Here is a 26434-nt window from a genome sequence, read left to right on the forward strand (position 1 = left end):
TTAAATTTCTAGTTAATTAGCAAGGAAACGGTAGAAAAAATATAGAAAAACAAAATGAATGAAGCAGCTAAGCTATCAGTGAAGACCGAAGAAGTAGAGTGGTGCATAAAAATGCATATCAATTGCTTCATTAACGTTATACATCCTATCAAAATAGCCAATATCTACACCAAAGAAAGATTAATGTAGTTGATACAAATGAAACACAACAATATGTCAAATTAAGCATAGCGAAATGGACAGGTTAGGTCAGCTAACTGGCCAATATGGTCTTTTCAAAAAACTATCAGTGTCATTTGGGTCAAAATGAGTTCCGACAAAGATAGGAGGTAGCAGAAGTGATGACCTGTAGGTGGTAGCAACATATGTTGGTTGTAGGCGGTGCTAGCCCATTTGGACTCGTTCCAAGTTAGGTCGCTTCACAAGATTGCCCTATTATGACCCAAATCAACCCAATTATTATAGAATGGGTCATGATTTCTAGTTGTAAACTAAATAAACAAATAAAAATTGTGTAACTTAAATATCATCACAAATAAACAAAGGTACTTACAAAAGCTATAATAGAACGTTGGACTATTTGCTTTAGCTTCAACTTTTCATACCATCACTTCAAAATATGCTTTATACACATTGGAAAAAAAATTTATTAACATGATAAATGCATATTACAAGAGCACCGAGAAGATTGAGATGAGAATTAAACACCCTAAAAAGTTAGCAGGGATAAGTTGTTTAGGGTTAATGGTTTAAGAAGATTAGGTCTTACAGGTCAGGGCTAAATCTAAAATGTAGTAACAACAAATGCTAATAGAACAATTATGTCTAACTTGAAACTTGCAATCAGCATGCTATATGTACTATGTTGTATTATTCAATTTACATATTTAGAACACCAAATAAAATTGTTGATAGCTTTGGTACAACAACTCACCTTTCTAAATAGGCCTCCAAGATCAAGCCTCTTTTTTCCAGAATGATATGATAATCATCATATAACACAAGGCGTTGATGATACCGACTCCATTTTGGCTATAACATGTTTCAGCCCAATCCAAACTGATTCTTTTAAAAACAACACGCTTTGACCGAATCAAAATTGATACTTTTTTAAATTGTCCCATTTTTGCCTTAACTAAAGTATTTTTTTTAATACGGGCCCATTTTGACCCGAACTAAATTGATACTTCTTTAAAAAGATTGTACTGACCCAAACCAAACCAACTTACTGTTTTGACCCAAACTTAACCAACTTAATCCTTTCTACAACCGCTCCTAACGCTTTGACAAAAACCAAATTGATACTTTTAAAAAAGGCATGTTTCGTTCCGAATCAAACTAATACCTTTTCTAAATGGCCCATTTTGACTCGAACTCATTTTGCTTACATCTTAACCGGTTCTGAACTCATCACCCAAACCCACCAACCTGTTCAGTTTGTCAATCTAAAGTTCATGAATCCAATTTGAAACAAAAATAAGTAATGTATATGATAAAGTGTACATGTTTTACCTGCTTTTGAAGAAGATGGAAGCGATAAGAATGTTGTTAAAGAACCGTCATGGAGAGCTGAATATAAAATCAATAAAACAGTTGTAAGCATGCCAAGAATCAGTGTATTTGCGGTAACTGCTTTGGAACTGTTTAAACCGTTGCAAGAATAATCTCAAGGTTTGGCAAAAAGACCAATGTAACACAAATAAGCATAGAAAACTGAAATAACTGAAGCATGGTATTCTGATATAAATTAATGGAAACAGTTTATTTCAAAAAACATTAATATAAACCTTTAGCGCGTATTATGATTTACCTGCAACGTCTGCCCATTTTCCAAATCATTTTGTCCTGTAACCTAAAATATAGCATGGCGTTAATAATATGAAAGTGAAAATTCGTAACCCGTTAATCTATAATCCGTTCTGTCCCATTACCCATATGTTGTTAACCAGTTATGTTCTTACCCATTAACCCATTACCGTTAGCAATAGTAGCTTAATAATGCCACAGGCATTTAATCTTCATCAAAAAAAAAACATGTAGAAAAATGCATATATAAGGGAAATTAAACTGCTAAGTGATTTATTAAACATGCATGTAATTACAAACATACTATCTTCATCAAGTTGTCCAAGTTCTAACTACTCTCTCAAAGTGCAGACTTACTGAAAAATTAGCAATCTATATAACATTATCAAACTAATAAATAATTCACACAACTAATGAATAAAGTAATGGGCAGTAAATTAACAAAAGATACAATGATTTTCAAATCAGCATGAATGCCATTACTAATAATCTATTACCACTTTGTAGATAACGTACATGAATAAGCTTGGATTGATGATGTCGTTGAGGAACGTTCAAGGTTAAAACCTGATATTTTACAAGGTTAAACATAGAAAAATATTTAAATGCAAAGCATAGAAAATCATAAATATATGTAATTACTCCCACCAAACCAACCTAATGTTAAAACACCTTCTGGATTAAAAATAAATATTCTAAGTAGACGTATTCACCTTCTGTAGTTAGGCATTATCAATCCAAATTTAAATTTCTTTTAAGAAACTAAAATCACCTTCTGGATCTTCCCACCTCTCTGTCATATACCAAATAAAAATATGATCTGCACACTAATATGAGTGTGACCAAAATGGTGAAAATAATGAAATAATTAAACAACATCAGAAACAGATGTATACTAATTAAAAACTGCATATCACGTTTTAAGCCTAAATAAAACCATAAACTGAATTCAAACTAAATAGATTAAACCTAAATAATAAAATAAAACTTCGATTAACAAACGATAGAGACAATGTTCAAAAACCTGATACCTTAGAGAGAACAACGACCGCGGAATCGATTGGATTTTGGGCGGCCATATTGAAATTAGGGTTGACTTTACTTGCCGATAGTGAGGTATGTGTTTGATATTGGTTCAGTCCGACCTTGCGTGCTTGTTTGAAGAAGAATCTGTTTCTGATTTGATAGAGGAGACGATGATGGCGGTGTATAAGGAGATGAAATTTAGGGAAACCGATGGCTTGTGAGATTTAGGTGACGATGAGAGGGAGAGAAAGAGATTAAATTTAGGGTTACAATGCATAAAACGGATCCATCAATTGAATGTAATATTAATTTATTTTTGAAAACTTAATATAGGTAGATTGAATTTATTTTTGATTTATTTAATTGTTAAGAAATTTAGAGAAGTGTAAGATATATTTGGAAAGAAAGAGAAATGTCCAATTGAGAGGGGCCATGTGGAGGCAATCTAATTTGTTTTAATAGTATAGTAGGATTATTATTATCATTATTAACTAGATTATTATTATTATTATTATTATTATTATTATTATCATTATGAACAAGATTATTATTATAATTATTATTATTATTAACAAGATTATTATTATTATTATTGTTATTATTATTATTATTATCTTTTAACAAAACTATTATTATTATTATTATCATTATTATTATAAATATTAAAGATCATATTATTATTATTATCTATTAAAATCATATTATTATCATTAATTATTAGCAATAATATCATTATAGTTATTTTGTGAACTCGTTTAGAAACCGAACCATCGAGTATGGTAACATTATTTACTATCAACATTACTTATTATTATCACCATTTTATCAACAACACTTTAAATTTATACCAAGATTTTATTCTTTAACTATTATTATTAGTATTATAAATAATAATTATTGTTATAATTATTATACGATATTAGTATTATTAGTAATAGTTATTGTTATTATCATTAACTTATATATCTATATACATATATATAACATATTTTAAAATTAATAATATTATTATAAACTTATTATCAATTCATTTTATGGAAACCGAACTCTTGATTTAAAACCCGTCTTGTTTCTATTTAATATTAGTTTAGTTATTTAAAAGCCCCAATAAAATAATATTATTTTTATTTTACTTATCAATTAAGTACGAGTCCCTAATCGTTAACAAACTAACCGGTAACCCGATTAACAACCGAACCGTCTCATTCAATGTTTCAATGTAATTTCAACTAAAGTTCAAGTTCATTAATATATTTTATTTATTGTAATATCCTAAAATTTATAATGTTGAATAAAGAAAGTTACGTTTAGTGATTTCCGCGTTATTAATTAATTAATATCGAGTAAAGAACGGATCATGGATTTAGATTAATTGAGATGGGTTAAATGAGAATGGGCTTTAGGTCCATGGGCTTTAAGGGATATAAATATCCCCTAAACCAACCTAAAACCCTAAACCCTCATTTCATTTCCATCATAATCTCTACACACTCTAAAACACACACACCACACACCGCCATATACGGCCGGCGGCCGAGGGAGAGAAACGAGCAAGATCCGAGAGAGAGTAAACGATTAGTTGTGATTAAACAAGTTAAACGAGATCTAAACGAGCACAAAAGGTATGTTCTTGACCTTTAAAGTTTATGTTTTATTGAATGTCCTTAAGCTTAAAGATCCAAGCTTTATAGTATATACGGGATATATATACGAACGAAATGGTTAGGGAACGTTAGTGGGTGATGTCGAACCATAACAAGGGTATTAAAATCGCCAAAATGCTTGATAAAAACCAAACCCGTAGCGAACTGGGCAACTTCGCCTGCAAACTGGTAACTTCGCCTTCAAAGCTTAACTTCGCCTTCAAAGCTTAACTTCGCCTATGGCCAAGTTCGCCTAGCTGGTAACTTCGCCTAAAGCTAAGTTCGCCTAAGGTTTAACTTCGCCTAAAGCTAAGTTCGCCTAAGGTTTAACTTCGCCTAAAGCTAAGTTCGCATAAGGTTTAACTTCGCCTAAAGCTAAGTTCGCCTAAGGTTTAACTTCGCCTAAAGTCAAGTTCGATTAGAAAATAAATTAAAAACCTAATGGAAAATGTGTTAAGACAGTTAATGTAAATAAAATTTTTCCAAGCTGACCTGGCAGCTCGACCCCAGCCAGGGGCTCTGCCCTTGGACCCTGCTAGGGGCTGCCGCCCCTAGACTCCGCTGCCAGGGGCGCTGCCCCCGGACCCCTGTTCGTTGTGGGTTGTATAAAGATAGAAATACAACATGAGTAGTAGTAGTTAATTGATACATGTAAATATTATACAGTTAGCCGTGCACAACTCAAGAAGGGAATAACGATTAACGGAGAGCGTAACAGGATTCAGGTGAGTTTCTAGCCCCATTTATGTGTTATGTTTTCGGGGCTGTGTGCATACTCGATGTGTTGTTAATACATTTATCCTAAGTGATAAGTGTATGCCATATGTGATATATGTGATGGATATGAATGATTGCTTGTCGGTACGCGAACGATCTTCGGATATTGCGCGTACTGTCAGGTCAAAAATAAAGGTACGAATATTATATATCGAAGATGTATGAACATTACAAATGAATACTTGTCAGGGCGTGAACGATCTTCAGATATTGCACGTATCGACAAGAGGTATGGTTGTTAAATGAATGATGTAAAGAACGCCTAGAGTGTTCTTATGCTATAATGTAATTATTGTATATGTGAAGTATGTGTATACAGGTACACGAATGGTATGTGAGTTCTACGTTCGACATAGTAAGTTAGGATGGAAAATCCTCTAGCTTTTGTCGGACATAGACTCGGCTGGTGATGGCGTAGTTAAGGACTGCGGGCCTTATACGTAATGTAGATGATAGATGTAAACGTAGATAGGGACGGTGGGCCTTATACGTGTTACAGATAATAGACGACAACGTAGTTAAGGACTGCGGACCTTATACGTATTATAGATAGGCATCAGCAAAGGAAAGGACTGTGGACCTTATACGTGCTGTATTTGTATTGTGGTAGCATAGGGGAGGACTGCGGACCTCGTACGTGCTATGGTTTAGGTTGCAACATAGGGAAGGACTGTGGACCTTGTACGTGTTGTGGATGTAGGATGGTATAGGGAAGGACTGCGGACCTTGCACGTACCATAAATGGTTAACATAGGTAAGGACTGCGGACCTTTTACGTGTTCACGACCTTGAGTACAGGTATAGACGGCGGACTATGAACGTACTCTCGGTAGACTAAGGTTAGTGATTGTAGATATGTATGTATGTATGGTAGTAAGTATGTATGTAGAACATAAGGGTAACTAGTTAGGTATGGATATGTATCTTCGGATATGTATGTATGTGTATGTATTGTATGGCTTCCGATTAACTAGAACTCACTCAGCGTAGCTGACTTTTAGTATGCACGCAGGTGAGTAGAATGAGACAACTAGCTTGAGCGGGCACATGGTGGGCGAATAGGAGACTGGCATTTGAAGACTCAAGATGTTTTAGTGTAATTGACATTTATTTTGAAAGACAAGAATGTTTAATTAAGGCAAATTTTGGATTGTTGTAACGTTTCATGAAAGTTTTTATATTCCGCGAAAGCTTTAATGAACTCTGATTTGTAAGAACTGTGTTTATGAGTAAATCCGACGCTAAAGTAAGGCTACCGGGTTCGGGGCCTTACATTTATTCGTTTTCAATTAGCTTTCAAGTCGGATCTGTTCGTTTACCGTTCGAGTTTTATTTATTTATCTATTTATTTCTCGATTCGTCAATCGAGGTGAGTACTTTCATTTCTCTTTTTCCATCTTTTGTTTTGGGGTGCATTTCATACCTATCAAACTAAATGCTTTATTTACTTGAATCTTAAACCCACAAACGTGATTGTATACTTTACCTAAATAATTGCTTGATTTGGTGTTCTATGCTTACATGCTTATTTGTCTATGTGTTTATCGCTTTTGGATGGTGGAACTATAAATCCTAGACCATTTGGCAACCCCTCATGGCAAGGTGTCGTTAACGTAATGCAATTAACGATAACTATAAAAATCCTAGACTACTTGGCAACCCCTTGTAGCTAGGTGGTGCTAATGTGTTTAGCAATTGTCAATAAAATCCTAGACTATTTGGCATCCCCTTATAGCTAGGTGTCGCTAACGTAAAACTATTAGCGATATCTATTTTATCCAAGTTTATAGCTTTTATTTATTTTTTTATATATAAGTTTTGTGACTTTTTATTACTATATACGTATATGCTCAAACTTATGAATTGCTCACCAATCTTTGTGTCAATTATTTTATTAATCAAAAGTGAGTAACAAAATTTTATTCTTTACTTTATTCTCACATGGCCTATTTTTTATTAATTTTGTTTCATGTGCTTATATTAATTAATCAAAAGTGATATAGTTGTTATTTAAATTTTTTTTTCTTATAAACTACATTCAAACTAAATTCTCGTCACTAGGTGTTCCAAATAAATAATTGCATAAGTTATTATTTTGGTCATTGTAATATTTCCTTTTATATAGCGCAATTTAAGAAAATAAAAAGAAAGAAAAGTTGAAATTGCAAACTAATTACTAATTAGTTATTTAAAATATGTTATAGTTATGACCGGTTATCAATAAAAGATTTTTATGATAAAATGAGTAAATAACTCTTTTTTTCTTTCATTTATTGTTATTTTTATCACTTTTATTTTATAGACTTGGCAAAACATTTATTAATTAATTAACCAACTTATTTATTTTGAACAAGTACTTTTTTCACTTAATTTATTTTCGCTTCTTTGAATAAATTATATATATATATATATATATATATAACTTTTATTCAATAAATTTCTATTAAGTTTTATTAACTAATTAAGCAACTTGTTTTTCAAATGTCAAAGATTAAATCATCGTAAGTTTGTATTTTGTGTCGAACGAGCCATATGAGAAAAAACTATAGTGACCAAAATACTAATTTACGCTAAATAATTTATAGGTATGTTCAACTACATTAGAGAAACTAGAATCATGTTAAATGAAGCATCGCAAGACAACCACAAAGAGAGACGATTTCTTCCACCGTTCAACCTATTATATGAGAGTAACTATTTGTTTGAGAGAGATAATGTAGGTAAAAGTAGAGTAGATGTTCGAACCCTTTCTTCGGTTCATGGGGTATGCATGTTGTTATCCAAAGCTCGTCAAAATCTCGCTTGAAATCGGCTCATCAGCTCGGTCATTTTACTCGGTTAAAATAAAGTCGATCATAACTTAAATTCTAATATATAAATTTTGCGTTGTGCATGGTAAAAGTATTTTATGCTTTTTTTTTAAATATATATTAATATGAGAAAAAGTCCGAAGTTAAATTTTTCTTTGTGAATAGACGACCTGACTTAAATTTTTTCGAGTCGAACTCGACCTTGGCATTTTAGCTCACTACCCAGAGAAGGCGAGCCTTGTCTCACTGTACCCAAGGGCCAGTATATGGTTTGTAATGTAGGAGGCAATATTTGATCCACACCCCATTCAAGTTATTATTTGTTATAAGTATTAGTTAGTTGATTTAGTATTTTAGGTTTGTAATTGTAATAGCTAATGACGTAAATATACCATAAGTAAAATCAAATCCCAACGGATTATTATTATTACCACCAACCTGAATAAATTCAAAATTTCCCTTTAAGCAACAAACAAACCAACACACTTCATTCATAATATTATTATTACTATTTCCCCCCCCCTTTGTTTCCCTAATTTTTCTGAAATATTCAAATTTAGAACATACAAAAACACACACCACCTTCATTCTCTCACCACATAATAATTTCTTCTCCTTTTGTCTGATCCTAATTCATCGATCTTCTTCTTCTTCTTCTTCTTCTTCTTCTTCTTCTTCTCATTCCAGCTTCCAAATAATATAATACACACTCACAGCTTCAAACCATCCCAATTCCAAGTGCTTGCTTAGGGTTAGGGTTAATCGATAAATTGAGTCGTTTCGATTCTTATATCTGTGTTGAATTTGGGGGAAATGATATTGTTTTCTGTAAATCGAATCTCCCTATTATGTGAATGAATTAAATAATTAGGGTTCCAAAATGATGCCGTCGGTGGTACGGAGTTCGTTGGAGGAAATGCTGGAGTCTCTGCAGCGGCGAGACGAGGTGAAGAAGCCGTCCGACTTGCCGCCTGCGTTACCCTCACGCCCGGCCTCCAAGGCGCGTCTCCCCAAGCGACCCTTAGCAGCCGTCTTCACTGGGGCGCTCGAGGCTACTAACCGACTCGCGCAGGATGTCGGGAACAGTAGTTTCGGCCGGAGGAAACTCTTGGAGACCGAGTCTCCTTACACAATGGCAGCTGTGCATCAATATAGACTGGCGGACAACGGTGGGGCCGCTCTTGCCACTGCGGATACGGGCATTGATTATTACATCAAGAAGGTTATTGTTTATTAGTTTGTATCAATCAATTATTAGGGTTTGATCTTATCTTCAAAACTGATAAAAGTGCCTGAAAAAAGTTGTGGTCATGTTACTTCTAAAAAGCAAAGCTGTAGGATTAATCATTACAAGCACCATATGCTGAGGTTCTTATTATATCTCATAAAATTGTAGCCTACATTAAAATCATAATAAAAATATATTATGATTTTGATTTTTGAATTATATATGGTTAAGATTACTAAATATTTTTTAGAGGAAGGTAGGATTGTAGGAACTAGGGACTATGAATATATACGTAAAATTACGAAACTACCCCTGAACTTTGTTCAGTTTTACCAATTCAGATTAGTTTAGATGTTTTGACTATAATTATTATTGTTATATCAAGTTGCAATAGTTGGTTTAATGTATGGCAAAATACGGTCATATTCTTGATTTTTGAATCATATATGTAAAATTACCAAACTACCCCTGAAATTAGTTTTGTTTTATCAGTTCAAGTTAGTTTAGATGTGTGGCTAAAGTTATTATTGTGGTATTGAGCCGCAATGATTAGTTTTAGTGTATGGCAAAGACTGATCTGTATATGATTTTGTTTTTCGGATTATAATATATAAAATTACGATACTTCCCCTGAACTTTGTTCAGTTTTAGCAATTTAAATTAGTTTAGATGTGTGACTGTTGTTATAATTTCTATATCAAGTTGCAATAATTAGTTTAGGGTATGGCAAAAACTGGTTATTATGTTTATGATTGTGATTTTCAGATTATATATGAAAATTACTACCCCTTAAATTTGTTTTGTTTTAGCATTTTAAATTTTGTTTTGATGCGCGACTAGTTTAATTTGTGATATCAAGCTGCAATAATTTAATCTTGCGTATGAAAAAAACTGATTATGTTAATGATAATGATAATGATATTTAGCTTATATATGTAAACTTGCCAAACTACCCCAGAAATATGTTTAGCAGTTCACGTTCAAGTTAGTTTAGATGTGTGACTAAAGTTATTCTTCTTATATCAAGTGCATTAATTAGTTTTAGGGGGTGTTTGGGATTTCCTTATTTCACCTCCTTATAACTTATTTAAGGCATAAGTTATAAGTTAAAAAGTTGTAACTTATACCTTATACACTCACAAAACCTAACTTTCCCAAGTACCTTATAACTTGTAATCCATAAGTTATAAGCTATAAGGAGCTAAAATAAGGAAATCCCAAACACCCCCTTAGTGTTTGACAAAAACTGATTATGTTTATGATTTTGACTTTTTGTTATACATGTAATATTACCAAACTACCCCTGACATTTCTCTCTGTGCAGCAACTCCGAGTGTGGTGTCGGATCCAGAATGGACAATGGGAATTGGGAAATATTCAATCAGCTGTTAAAGGAAAAGCAACTGTTACACTGTTGGATGGAACTGTGAGTTTTGTTGAATCCCCAACCGAATGAGGGCATATAAGTAATTTTACTGTTTAAAATTGCAGGTCATGACAGTGTCAACCGCCGATCTGGTACCTGCAAATTCAGAAATCCTTGATGGTGTGAATAATCTTGTATCACTTGGTTATTTAAACGAGCCATCAGTTCTATGTAATCTTCAATATAGATACAATCGTGATGTAATTTATGTATGTGTATTTCATGTCTTATTTCATTGCCTTCATAATAATAGTCTTTGTTTCTAGATTATTTTACCCGTGATCTTTCTTGCAGACTATGGCGGGCCCCGTATTATTAGCAATTAACCCGTTTAAAGATTTCTTGATCTCTGGAAGCGATGTTATTATGGCTTACAAAGAGAAGATTTTGGATAGCCCGCATGTATATGCGGTGGCTGACATTGCCTACAATGATATGATGAGTGGTAAGGTTTACAAATAACGATCAAACATGAAAAATTAAACGAAAGGGGTTTTCTTGTATGTGTTTATTTGTAAAGAAATGAACATGAACATAACTGAGCTAAAATTAAGTAAATGTAAACCATAGTTGTCAATAACGGTGATAGCGGGCGCTATAGCGTGCTACAAAGCGATGCGGCTATAGGCTGCTATATACTAAATATCAGTCATTTAGCGTGATTATAGTGGTATTTAAGGTTTTATTTTGTAATATAAAAAATTGTAGAAACCTATTTTTTAGGCTTGCTTATCGACCAAACAGCTGCACCTTCCACAAGTTCGACCGTAAAAGCTTTTTTTGTGAAACAAACACTAATGATTTGCTTAAAAAATTTCTACTCCTTTATCGCTAAATATGAAATAGCGGTCGCTATTTACCACGATTCGCTATTTAGCTTATAGGTGATCCGTTGCTATTTACCGCTATTCGCTTCTTGACAACTATGATGTTAATAGAAATGTTTGGTCTAAAAAGTTACTAAAATAGACTAAGTTGTAATGGTTTAAAACTTTATAAACGAATATATTAACAAAAGAAAACTAACGACCATAAATGAATTTAAATGAACGAATGCAAACGAACGTTCACAAATGTAAATGAACGAGCAAGACATGTGTTCATGTTTGTTTATTTATTAAATAAACGAAAACTTGCCAAACGGCTCACTAAATGTTCGGTTTGTTTACAGACTACACACAATCACTTTTAAAACACTCATCCAAACCCTCCCTCTATATCTATTTTTAGTCATTCAACCAAAGTTTGATATAACTTTCATGATTGTATTTGCAGACGGTGTAAATCAGTCTATCATTATCAGGTTAGTTAATTTGTATACCACATCAATTTTTTTAGAGTTACATACGGTTTTAGTCCATGTGGTTTGACCCAAATAATCCTTTTTGTCCATTAGTTTAAATTTGACTTTACTAGTCCAATAATTTCATTTTCATATTAATTAAAGTCAAGCCTACTAACACCAACCAAATTTTCTATTAACTTATTATTAAAAGACCAAAATACCCTTGTATTATTATTCACTTTGTCAAAATAATAAAATCTTTGATTTAAATTTAAAATATGTTGATACCAATATATATATATATATATCTTAAAAATTTGATTAAGTAGCATAATGGATAAAACATGGGCTAAAATCGTATTGTCATCATTTTTTTTTTAATTTTTAGTGTTTTAATTTTTCTTTATTTTTTTGTCATAGTGGGGAAAGTGGAGCTGGAAAGAGTGTCACATCGAAATTAGCTATAGAGTATTTGGTAGAAGTTGGAGGTGATAATAATGAGATCGCATGCAAAATACGTGATTTCGAATTTATACTAGAAGCTTTTGGCAATGCAAAAACATCAAGGAATAAAAATTCTAGCCGATTTGTGGGTGCTAAAACTTTTAATATAATTAAATAACGAGTTTGATAATTAATATTCATGCAAGGTGTTTGACTTGGATTTGTTTTTGATGTGGTGCAGGGAAAGTTAATTGATATTAGTTATAACGCAAAAGGGGCGCTTCAAGGGGCTTGTGTTCATACACGTAAGCATATTTAGTTCTTAGATGTTAATTTATATTGAAAGAGAGTTTGTTTATTTAAGTGTATAACTAACCGATTTAATATGTTCATGGTACACATCAACACTTGTGATTTTGTGAACAGTGCTTCTTGAAAAGGTACTTCTTTTTTGTATTATTGTTTTTTATTTTGAGGTTTAATGGTCTTGTTTTTGAATGATTATATGATATTAATTGGAATGCTTTTAATGTTATGAGCAGTCGAGAATATCGCATCTTAGTCGAAGTGAAAGGTCATATCATGTCTTTTACCAAATGTGTGCCGGGGCGCCCTCTGATATGAGAGGTTTATTTTACATACATATACATACATGTAGGGATAGAAGCAAGAGAGAACTCATTAAAGAGAGAACTAATAAAGAAATATTTTTAATTAAAAAAATATTTTCAATTTTTTTTCTTTTTGTTTATATGTTGTTATTTTTCTTGAGAAAAAAAATAATAAAAAAATCTCGATGTGGTGCCCATACACAATACATCGACTTTTTAATTTTTGTAATACATATGTGCAATAGTGGTGTATTGCATATATGCAATAGTGTGCATTGTATGTGTGTAATAGTGTGTATTATATGCAAAAATAAGAATATAAAAGTCGATGTAGTGCATATGTGTAATAGACTAATAGTGTTGTATTACATATATGCAATAGTGTGTATTCCATATGTGCAATAGTGTTGTATTTACATATATGGAATAGTGTGTGTTAAATATGTTAAATATGTGCAACAGTGTTGTATATTATGCAATACAAAACAGTTGCATATGTGCGCACTACATCGAATTTTTTTTATAATTTTTTATTTTTTTGTTTTATTTTTATATTTTTTTCTAGTGAAGAATAACAACATATAAGAAAGCTGTAAGAAAAAAGAATTAAAATATTTTTTTTGAAAAAAGTTAAAATTTTTTCTCTAATTCTCTTTTTAAGAGGAGTTCTCTCTTGATCTCACCCCCATACATGTATATATTATATATATATATATATATATAGAGAGAGAGAGAGAGAGAGAGAGAGAGAGAGAGAGAGAGAGAGAGAGGTTCATTACACAACACTACAAATATAACGAAAACAAAAAGAACAAAATCAAAACGTTTACTTTTTCCCATCAATGGTTCATGTATTTTAAAACTTCTGTTTTTTACATACAAATGTCTATGTATATAAAAAATCATTAAACTCATTTTTTCATATGATACTGTCATTTTTGAATGTTTGCACAAGTGTAGGTTCTGTAAATAAACAAAATTTTGTTTATATATTTCTAAAATAGAAGAGAACGATTGTAATGCTGTGTTTATTCATCTCTCTTTAATTTAAAAACAAAATATGAAGAACACATATGCAAATTATGTGTAGGGCAAATTAGCTACACATGTCTAGGCAAACATACAACTCAACAATTTAGTGTTTTGTAACGGACCTCTCTTTCTGTCTCTCTCTCACTCTACACACACACACATATTAATTTCACGCGTGACAAAACTTATTTGCTTAAATTATGTGTTTATTTTACAGATAAACTGAATCTAAGAATGGCGAGCGAGTACAAGTTTCTCAGTCAGAGTGGATGCTTGAAAATCCATGATGTTGATGATGCCCACAATTTCAAAAAATTGATGGTAACTTTAAATAACAGTGTTTAAAACCATAATCATATTATTATTATTATTATTCATTGAATCAATTACAAAGTACTTTAACAAAACATATTATTGAACCAGGAAGCCATGGACGCCCTTCAAATTTCTCATGAAGATCAAGAACGTGTCTTCAAATTACTTGCTGCAATTTTATGGTTAGGGAATATTTCATTTGAGGTAATTGACAATGAAAATCATGTGACGGTTGTTATTGATGAAGGTATGTTTTTCATGTATTAATATAACTTTTACATGACAGGAATATTGGATTTTAATAATCTAAACATGATCCATTGGCCGATATCCATACTATCAATTTAATCACCGGCAATTCTAACTTTCGCTTTCGTTGTCAAGGGTAATCCAAATTGCATGATCGTCACTGGTTTACATTTGAACTGACTAGATTTTGTTCACAATGATGATTATGAACTAAGTGGGAAACATACAAGTGAAAATCGGCTGGAAATCAAAAATAAATAGGTTGTAAATTTATGATCAAAATGCTTCTGGGGTTGGTTTTAGCAACGAAAGTGAAAGTTAGGATTGCCAGCAGTTAAATTGATAGTTGGATTATTATTGAGCAATGATTCATAGTTTGGATTATTAAAATTCACTTTTTGTAGATAATATCATAATTATGAAGGGTGTGTGTTTTGACAGCAAGTCGAAGTGCTGCTCGGTTGTTGGGTTGTAGGATGAATGACCTCACAGTTGCTCTATCTACCCACCAAAGCCAAAACTTGATGCTTCAACAGGTAACATGAACAAATCATATAGCACATTGTGCATGGGCTGGTTTTGAGCTCAAACCAAATCAAAAAACAAAGATTAGGTTTTGGGTTTTTGACAACCGTTCGGCTAAGTTCTTTTTGGGTTTATCGGGTTTTTACAATTGGTCTAGTTGTTTTTGTTTTATTAGTTGGGCTTGAAAATTTTGGGCTGAAAGTTTTACCCCAAAATAATGAATTTGGCCCAATGTTTTTGTATATTAATCGTTAATTGATTATTAGACATTTTTTACCGAAAATTTTTGGGTTAAAATGTGCAAAAAAACCGAAAAGCCCGAAAACCGAACTGAATTGTGAATCATTTTGGTTATTGGTTCCACAAATCTTGCTTATTCAAATAACCAAACTGAATTCAATCGAATAAACTGAATAATAACCAATTTATTTGGATAACCGAACCAAATAAGTAGGATTAGTTGGTTGAACTTGGTTCAATTAGACACATTTCTAATTCTGATCAGTTCGGTTTTCGTTTAGGGCCATAAACGTTTAAAAATGAATAAACCGATATGGCGATATCCTAACCAATGATAACCACTAGCTACACCATTTATTAATTTCTTATGAATAACTTAAAATCGGTTTTTTCGATCTTTTCGTTTACATGTCAGCTATTTTAGTTCACTTTCGGTTTTTCTTTTTTGTTTACAGCAAAACTAAAGCAAAAAAGCGGTTTTTAAAAAGACATAAAAGCTAACTGTTGGTTTTCATTGGGTTGGTTAACGGTTTGGTTATTTCGGTTTTGTGAACACCCCTAGCGCACGATCTTGGTAAAAGTTATTGAATGTTAATTGTTTTTACTTTAGGCAATTGATACAAGAGACGCATTGGCAAAGTTTGTTTACACAAGTTTGTTTAGTTGGCTTTTGGAAACAATTAATAGATCACTCGAGAGGGACAACGAGGTTAATGGAAGGTCTATCAGCATTTTTGACACCTATGGATTCGAGTTGTTTCAGGTATACAAGTTTTTTGACCTTAAATTTTTTTATTTTTGTTTATAAAGTTCTAACCTGTCACATCTTTTTTTCCCCCAGAAAAATAGCTTTGAACAGTTTTTAATAAACTATGCTAATGAGAGGCTGCACCAGCACTTTATTAGACATTTATTTAAGGTTGAACAAGAGGTCAGAATACAGCTCTATTTTATGTTTATTATATATCATACTTCACCTTAATGACAAGGGTACATGCACCGATCAGCCGGTGTCCTGATGATTGAGTGCTATGTGCCTTATGTCCAAGGCTTGATGCAAAACTACTATCGAGCCGGGGGTCTCACTGGAAGCAGCCTCCCTATCCCGATGGGGTAGAGGTAAGGCTGTCTACATCTTACCCTCTTCAGACCCTACCATAGCTTTGCTATTGGTGGGATATACTAAGTACGATGACGATGATGATGATACTTCAGCTTAAGCTTGGAGCAACAGTCGAGTCGGGCTGGGTATCAGGCCAAAATAGGTTGGGGTTGTTTTAATAAAAACAATTTGGTTCTGGTCAAAACGGTTATTGACCAAAATGGGTCTGGGTTGTTTTACAAAAAGCAATTTGGTTATGGACAAAACGAGTTTTGATCAAAATGGGTTCGGTGGTTTTGAAAAAACCAATTTGTTGACCAAATTTGGTTTTGACCAAAATGGTTATGATAAAAACGGTTTATGACCAAAATGGGCTCTGATCAAATTGGGTTCGAGTCGTTATAAAAAATCAATTTGGTTATGGACCAATGGTCAACACAAGTTCTGACCAAAATGGGTTTGGGCTGTTTTAAAAAAAAACAATTTGGTTATGGTCAAAACGGGCTTTGACCAAACTGGGTTTGGGTTGAAACACTGTTTTAGAAAAGTGTCGAATGATTAAGATTAGTACTTGTTGAAATTGGTTTAGTTTTTAATGAAACGGGCTGTAATGGGTTGAAATTTAGCTTTATGTTTATTTAATAACAACTACTCTATTCTTAGGAGTATGAATCAGAGGGCATTGACTGGAAAAAAGTAAACTTTGTAGACAACCTAGGTTGTTTAGATCTCTTTGAGAAGGTAAAGATTTCACTTTTATTATTAATCTTTTTCTTATTTATCCTTCTTTTATTCTTATCTGTTATGACTTTTACAGAAACCTGTTGGCCTATTATCTACATTAGATGAGGTCTCAAATGATTCTGAATCCACCACTTTGACCTTAGTCAACAAGCTCAAACAACGATTAAGTCCTACTTTATCATATAATGATGAAAAGGGAGCTTTTAAGGTCAACCATTATGCTGGCGAGGTTCACTATGAGTCAACTGAGTTCTTGGAAAAAAACCGAGACGAGCTGGCTTTATCTGAAATCATCCAATTTCTCTCATCGTGTTGCAAGAATTTTTTAACAGATAAGTTGACTTTGACTGATTCGGGTAAAGAAACGGTTGGAATGAAATTTAAGGGCCAATTGTTTAGATTGATTCAACGGTTGGAAAATTCAAAGCCGCATTTTATTCAATGTATAAGACCGAATGCTAAACAACTTCAAGGAATGTTTGATAAAGATATCGTGTTGCAACAGTTGAGGTACAACGCCATTTTGGAGACTTTGAAAATGTCAAAATCCCGTTATCCTACGCGTATGACGCACCAAGAATTTGCCAACAGGTGAGTAAAGACTAAAAAATTGATTATTGTTTTGTGTGATTGTTGGGTATGTTTATGTAAACGAATCAAATGAACACGAACGAAGCATGTTCATGTTCGTTTGTTGAACTTTAACTGAGCAAACGTTTTAACACGAACAATGAAACAAACGAGGGTTTCTTGTTCGTGTTTGTTCATTAAGTAAGTAAACATGTTCGTGTTTGTTTATGTTCATTCGTTAACGCTATAAACGAACGCTTTACAAACGAATATAACCAAACATAGATAAACAACCATCATTGAGCTACAACTAGTTAAAAATATTGTGAAGAACAATGTATTGGACTTCAAAAAGTTATTAAACTATATTAAATGGTAATATTTAATGAATATTTAAGCAAAAAATGTAAATTAACGGACATAAATAAACGTAAACCAACGAACATAGATGAGTTTAATTGATCGAATGTGGATGTTCGCAACATAATGAACGAATGAGACATGTGTTCATGTTCATTAGTTTAACTAAATGAACAAACTATTTTGTTCATGTTATTTAGTTTATTCAATGAAAGAACTTCCCCCCGAACAGTTCACTGAACGTATGGCTTGTTTTGCAAACCTTTTTTAAGGGTTACCTTTGATGAAGAATAGTAACCAAGTTGCCCAAGTATCTCACAAATGCAAACTAACGAACATAGATGAGTTTAATTGAACGGATGTATAGATGTTCACAACATAATGAACGGACGAGATATGTGTTCCTTTTCATTAGCTTAATTAAATGAACAAACTATTTTGTTCATGTTAAGTTTTTTTTATTCGGTGTTTCATTATTATGTACTTTTTTTTATAAATGTTTATTTTGTTACTAATTAAGTGTGAGAAATGAAATATATATAAATCTTGTTTAATATGTAGTGATTATTTTTTTTAGTTTCACTTAAATTGAAAAATTACGAAACTTGGTTATACTTTAGTGTTTTTTTCTTCACAATCACATCCTTTATCAAGTTAATTTGAAAACATCAATCACTAAATAGTAATCAAGATTCATATATGTTACATTGGTATCACTAAATTCTTAAATAGGTTTAACAATAATAAAAAATAACACAAGATTGGAACACCTAGTGAAAGTTGAGTAACTTTTTAGGCAATGTGTAGTGGGGCGACAAATGTGATGCATTTTGGGTGACAAGCGGGCTACAACACCGCCCCCCACCCCCTGGTGGCTACAAAAGGGCGATAGGGGTGGGGTGCATGTATTTGTCGCCGGGTGTGTTTTGGGTTTATATATATATATATATTCACACACACACAATATATATATATATTCACGATATATATATATATATATATATATACATATACGATGTGATGGGGCTACAACACCATTACACCCCTAAAATACTTTCACTGACTTTAATGGAACACTCAGATAACTTATCACTATTATGTGAAGTTTTATACCTATATTATTAATTTAATATTATTATGATTATTGTATTAACGTTATTGTTATTAATTTACGATTATTATTAGGTTTGGCTGCCTTCTTCCCGACAATACACGTTGCCAAGATTCTTTGAGTGCATCAATTACAATTCTGCAAGAATATCACGTTCTTCCTGAAATGTACCAACTTGGATTTACAAAAATATATTTTCGGGCGGATCAAATTAGTAATTTGGAGAAACTTAGACAACAAGTAATGCAAGGCATTTACAAGGTGGAAAACCGGTTTCTTGGTGGCAGAGTTCGTGATTATCGTGAACTAATGTCGGGAATTGTCACACTACAATCATGTAAGAAAGTTGCAATATTAGCTTTTAAATGTTTAATTACTATCTATTTGTTGAATAGTTGAAAGCTTTTTGCAGTCATCCGTGGTGAAAATTCAAGAAAGCACAGTTGTATAACAAAATTGAGTGCACCAAAGTCACTTCATAATTTGAGCGCGGTTATACACATACAATCGGGTACATGCTTCTTTTTGCCCTTATTTTGAGGTTTGGTGCTTATAAATTTATAACTAGATGCTCGTGCCTCACTTGAAATAAACAAGCTGAGCTTGAGCCAATATGGTTGGCTTGTTTAAGTTAAGCCTGAGTTTTAATGTCTACTAGTTATAGCCCAATTCCATTTATAAAATTGCTCATATAATATGGTCCATGAGCCTAAGGTTGTTCAAAAAGCTTGTGGTTCGCTCGTAAAGTGCTTGGCTTTTTATAAATCAATGTGATGTAACTTAAATAATTAAAAAACAATTAAGGAGCTGGGTCAAGCTTTTTATGAGCCGAGTTCGAGCTCGACTTTTCAGCTTTTTAAACTAGCCGAACTGGCTCGTTTAAGTTTGAGCTCGAGCCCAAGTCCAATCTGGCTTGTTTATAGCACTACATGAGGCCACTAGAGACAACCGAAACGTTACTTTATTTAAAATTTTAAATAAATACTAGTTAATTTATATGAGCTGGCTCGAGGTCAGATTTTAGCTTGTTAAGAATAAACAAGTAGACCGAGCTGGATGTTAACGTATTCGTTTTTACCGTTTTACCCTTCTACTCCGGTTAACTGGTTGTTATTTGATAATACACACTTCTCTGTCTTCAGTTACTCGTGGGTGGTTGGCTCGGAGGTATTTCAGTCACTTGTACAGGTGGAAGAAATTGGCTATCGGGGGTCCGAAAGCGAGGCAAAAGGTATTAAAATTCTTTTTTACAAAAAGTATAACAAAACGGCTCTATGGATTAATTTTTAGTTTCTTTATAGGTAATGTTACAAGATCATATCCCCATTTTGCCCTCGAATGTTGAAGAGTTGCAGAAGCTAGTTACAAGGGCGCAAGCGTCCATGAGTCAAAAAGAGCAAGAAAATATGGTGTTAAGGGAACAAATAAGACAATTTGAAGCGCGGTGGTCGGAACATGAAATGAAAATGAAGACGGTTGAAGAAACGTGGCAAAGGCAGACGGCTTCTTTAGAGGTGAGTTTACCCTTTTACCCCTACCTACTTGATTTGGTGCTAGTACATCTTTACATGGACTTGAAAGGTCAGTTTGGGCTTTTTATTAATCTTTTGGGTTTGTTTGGGCTAAACTATGCATCTAAACGGGTCAACATGTGCTAAAACTAAGAGAGCTGGATTGGGATGGGCTGACATGCTAACACATTTTGTCATTATATTGTGAATTCTATAAAATTGAAGTGCCTTCTGCATGTTAACACTTGATACCTTAAAAACACCAATATACTTTTTTATTCTTCATGAGAAAGTCCCTCAACTTGTAAAAAATATATATCAATCAATCAAGCCCTGTATATCCCACCGCATAGCATGCTATCGGTAGGGTCAGGGGAGGGTGGGATGTAGGCAAGTCTTTCCTCTATCCGTGAGAATAGAGAGGCTGCTTCCAGAGAGACCCCTGGCTCATAAAGCTACATACAGGTAAACAGAGTAAACTTACATCCTACAAGCAAAGACACTTAGCAATACATAGATATCAAACTACCAAAATAGCAAGGAATCCATAACCTACTAAGATTAGGGCATAAGAATCAAAAGGCAGCATCAAACAAAAAATATGCATAAACAAGGAGTCAAGCTAGCCAACTAGACCCTAAATACAAAGCTAAGCTAAAGTACCCTCCCCTAGAAGTCGCTAACCTTAATCCTACGTCCCCACGAATCTCTATCCTGGATCATGTCCTCAGAGAGGTGCAAGTCTGTCAAGTCATGTCTAATTTTCTCATCCCAAGTCAATTTAGGCCTGCCTTTACTCCTATTTCCTTCCACAATGAAGGTTTCCACTACTCTAATCGGCGCTGTTGTCGGTCTCCTCTTCACATGCCTAAACCATCTCAATCTCCCTTCCTTTATTTTCTCTAATATGCTAACTATTTCTAACCTTTCCCTAAAGACCTCATTTCTAATCCTATCTAATCTAGTGTGTCCGCACAACCACCTCAACATCCTCATCTCTGCTACCTCCATCTTGCGCGCCTGTGTTTTCTTGATAGCCCAACAGTCTGTTCCATACAACATTGCAGGTCTAACTGTGACTCTATAAAATTTCCCCTTTAATTTAGATGGGAACCGCTTGTTGCACGAAACCCCAGTGGCTGCTTTCCACCTACACCAGCCAGCTTGTATGCGGTGGGTTATGTCATTGTCTATCTCTCCATTGCTTTGGACAAACGATCCTAGATATTTAAACTTCGTTATCTGCGGAACCACATGGTCCTCAATAGTGATCTGGGTGTCCTCGCTATCGCCAACACCACTGAAGTCACAACAAAGGTACTCTGTCTTAGAGCGATTAATTTTTAAACCTTTATTCTCTAAAGCTACACGCCATTCCTCTAGCCTTTCGTTCAAGCTTTGTTTAATTTCGGCTACTAACACAATATCATCTGCAAAGAGCATGCACCATGGGACAGGCTCCTGAATCGACTTGGATAGCTCATCCATGACTACTGTGAAAAGAAACGGGCTTAACGCCGATCCTTGGTGGAGTCCCATCTCCACCGGGAAAAAATTAGTATCTCCTACCGGAGCACGAACGCTAGCTTTAGTCATGCCATACATAACTTTAATTAAGTCTATATACTTTTCAGGTACCCCTCTACCTTCTAAACTATCCCAGATTAATCTACGTGGCGCACACTGTCATATGCTTTCTCAAGGTCGATGAATACCATATGTAGGTCCCTCTTTTTCTCCCTATACTTCTCCATTAATCTTCTCAGTATGTGTATCGCTTCTGTTGACCGTCTTGGCATGAACCCAAATTGATTAACCATAACCTGCGTTTCCCTCCTAATTCGTGTCTCAATTACTCTCTCCCATAATTTCATAGTATGACCTAACAACTTAATTCCTCTGTAATTTCCACAACACTGTGCGTCTCCCTTGTTCTTGTATAGGGGCACTACTACACTACTCCTCCACTGGTCTAGCATTTTTACATTCTTGAAAATAAGGTTGAATAGAGTAGTGAGCCATTGAACTCCTTCATCCCCTAAACACTTCCAAGCCTCAATCGGTATGTTGTCCAGACCAACCGCCTTAGCCCTTCCCATCTTCCTAAGTGCTATCCTCACCTCTCCCTATGTGATACCTCTATAGTAAGAGTTATTCCTTTGTTGTCTCTGTGCAACATGGTTGTCTGTTTCACGTTGGTAGGTCTGTCTGCCATTAAAAAGACTGTTAAAATAATTTTGCCATCTCTGTTTAATGTCTTGTTTCTTGATTAAGACACGCCCATCCCCCCCTTTATATATTTCACTACTCCTAGGTCTTGTCTTCTACGCTCCCTTGCTTTAGCAATCGTGAACATATTATGCTCCCTCTCATTTGTTTCCAGACGTGCATACATCCGTCTATACGCTGTGTTTTTTTGCCTCTGTCACCGCTTCTTCGCCTCTCTCCTAGCGTTTTTGTATTTCTCCCTCAACCTCCAACGCTCCCCCTCGTTTGTGCACCTTAAAAGATCCCTAAGACTCTGTTGCTTATCCTTGATCTTGCTCTGCACATCCTCATTCCACCACCAAGATTCCTTGTCCTCAGCTGTCCTGCCTGTTGCTTATCCTTGATCTTGCTCTGCACATCCTCATTCCACCACCAAGATTCCTTGTCGTGACCCCTAGCGTCTCCTTTGCCACTTGATTGATAGAAGCTGCCATATCCTCCCACATCTGGTTTGCGTCCCCAACAAGATGAATTGCTGTCGTCGAGATGACCTTGTTCTTGAACATCGTAATGTTGGTGCCCTTCAAATTTCCCCATCTTATCCTATACCGCCCTTTTCTCTCCATCTTAGTCACTTTCTCTCTCAGTACTACATCTGCCACCAGTAAATGGTGCTGAGCTGCTGTGGTCTCCCCCGGTATCACCTTGTAGTCTCTCCACTGTCTTCGATCATGTTGCCTCATTAAGAGATAGTCGATTTGTGTATTCCTTCCCCACTAGTAAAAGTGATTAGGTTTGAGTCTTTTTTCCTAAAGAAAGAGTTCAGAATACCTAGGTCATGGGCCACTGCAAAATCTAAAAGATCCTTACCAGGTTTGTTCCTATCCCCAAAACCATAACCTCCATGAACTATCTAAAAGCCTTCACTATCCTTACTGATATGACCATTGAAATCACCTCCTACGAAAATGGTCTCCTCCCTTGATACAGCCCTCACTACTCCATTTAGGCAATCCCAAAACTCCCTCTTTTCTTGGTCTCCTAGTCCCAGGTGTGGTGCATAAGCGCAAACCAAAGCCACTACTTCGACTCCTAACACTAACCTTAATACCATCACCCTATCGTTATATCTTTTCACCTCAATCACACTCTTATGCAATTCTATAGCCACTAGAAAGCCTACTCCATTTTTAGCTCCATCTGCCCCTGAATGCAATAGCTTGTACCCATTTCGCCCTACCCCTCTCTCCCCCTTTCACCTAGTCTCTTGGAGGCACGTTATATGGACCTTACATCTCTTAAGAGCATCTATCACCTCTAACAATTTACCACTTTCCCTACATTCCATGATGCCACGCGCAAACTATACCACCTACCCTTTCCCTTTCCTGCACCCCTCGTCCTTGGACACGATCTCAGCGGACTGACATGACTAATGTCGTCTATTGTTACAATTAACTGTAACTATTTAAAGCAAAACAAAACACCAAGAACCAACGCAAACACACCACGAACATACGTTGATGAAAAAGTCTTATAAAAAGTCGCCTAATGTTCACTTAACGGAAAGGTAATAATTGCGCACGGAGAATAATAATAATAATAATAATAATAGGAACAGAAACAGCTATGCTTATCTTTATTCCCGTGGACGGGAAGAGTGGCTGGAGATGGGCAGCGGCCGTATCTAGATCGCCAGAAATGTGTGCTGGAATGGTGGTCGCCGGAAAAAACAATGAATGCTAACTCAACCCTTAACGAGTCTATTGGCCGTAGATGACTCTCTTCCCGGAGTTGCTGCTGTTCTTGTTGTTGTAATAATAATAATAATAATAATCTGATGGGTTTTCAGATCTTGTGGGTTTGAGATCTGAATTAGAGAGTAGAATAAGGGTTTTGGTTCAGCAAATCTGAATCATTTGGGGTGAGATAAGATGGGTTTAGAGTATAAAGTGTTTAAAGATAAGGGTGAATGAAGGATTGACAGCGAAGTAAAGGGTTCCGGAAATCTTGGATGAAGACCGGAAATGATGATGATCTCCGGGTAAGATATCGGTGGCGATTGACGGGGGTAGGTGGATCTTACTAGATCAGGTCAATAGTTGGAAAATTTTTACAGTTTTAACAATTGTAAAAAATATGCGGAAAAGTTATTAAATAGTTTTTATATATTAATGTATGCACTTATTTAAAATGCACGAACTTGTGAATTTCTTAATAAATAATGAATTTTAACTTTTAAATTGATAAAAAAAAGAAAGAATTTATAGCGTCTTATAATTGTGATTGGTTTAATGGTGCAGAAGAGCCTGTCTTTAGCCAAGAAGAGTCTCGGTACAAGCGAACTTGGGGATGACACTTCAGGAACTCAAAACCCCATCAATGGTGGGGCCGTGGAATCCCTAGCCGAGGAGTTAGAACAGCAAAGACAGACGTTTGAAGACGATGCAAAAGCCATCGTTGTGGAAAGAAAATTGTCATATCATAAACAAATAGAGGAATTCAGAAAAGTAAAAGATAGATTTGAGACATGGAAGAAAGAGTACAAGAATCGGTTAAGGGAGACGAAGTCAAAACTGGTCAACAGTGAAGGCGGAAAACAGACGTGGTGGGGGAAGTTAAGCAAGCGATACACTCCCGGTTGAGACATTATTATTATGACCGTGGCGTGTAAGTTGTAAGCTGTAATCATGTTGTGTGATGGCGGTTTTGGTCGAGTTGACCATTGAGTTTTATATATCATGTAACGCGATTTAAGTATCCTAGAATATAGAATATGATAGTGTGAATGATGACATTCTATGAAAAGGGACTTTTTTAATCAATGAAATTCTTACATTTTTTGTATTTTGTTTTGCATACTGTTTGTGTCCCTCCATCTTCTCTCTCTATTACCCAATCCAATTTCAAAACTTGAACTATACATTGAGAGAGAGGGTGGATATAACGAGAGAAGGAAAGGAGCATCCAACGACGTCTAGGGAAGTGAAGGAACACCCTCCATCTTTGTCCTACCTTTATGTTCCATGGCCACAATCTCCGATGACGGCAGCAACAGGTGAGTCGTGGTAAATGGTGTAGGTGATGGCGTAATTTTTGTGATTTGATACTTGTTTTAAGTTGTCAAGTGGAAAACCCCTAATTTTGATTATGATATATATAGTCGAGGGAGTTATGAGGGATGGATCCAAAGTGATTATTAGCTAATTAACACCGTTGATAGATGGAGGGACACAATTTATCCCGCCAGAAATCCATATGAACTCAGCTGGTTCTTTTTAAGTTTGAGGGTAATTTGGTTCTGCTCAAAAACCACAAGGACACAATATTCACTCTTATTAGACACAATTTTTTTAAGGAAAAGACAAGACTTAAGGGGTGTTTGGGATTGCTTATTTTCACCAACTTATA

The 26434-nt window shown here is 34.6% G+C and overlaps 1 protein-coding gene across 1 annotated transcript; it reads left to right on the forward strand.

The window, feature by feature from the left end:
* Positions 1-8749: 8749 nt before the first annotated feature.
* LOC143614706 (myosin-2-like) lies at positions 8750-25866 on the forward strand. The gene is made up of 21 exons (XM_077088065.1): positions 8750-9284; positions 10615-10716; positions 10782-10925; positions 11011-11161; positions 11992-12019; positions 12422-12590; positions 12687-12750; positions 12872-12885; positions 12988-13072; positions 14306-14409; positions 14512-14650; positions 15094-15188; positions 16028-16180; positions 16259-16348; positions 17183-17260; positions 17337-17854; positions 19379-19641; positions 19717-19815; positions 20447-20535; positions 20606-20818; positions 25327-25866. Exons 1-21 carry the CDS (start codon positions 8943-8945, stop codon positions 25666-25668), a joined length of 3282 nt encoding a protein of 1093 aa, XP_076944180.1. The 5' UTR covers positions 8750-8942; the 3' UTR covers positions 25669-25866.
* Positions 25867-26434: the final 568 nt, after the last annotated feature.

Source organism: Bidens hawaiensis, unplaced genomic scaffold (assembly GCF_021521415.1).
Source record: "Bidens hawaiensis isolate Kalapana, Puna unplaced genomic scaffold, B.hawaiensis_p1.1 tig00002305_1, whole genome shotgun sequence".
Classification (NCBI taxonomy): Eukaryota; Viridiplantae; Streptophyta; class Magnoliopsida; order Asterales; family Asteraceae; genus Bidens; species Bidens hawaiensis.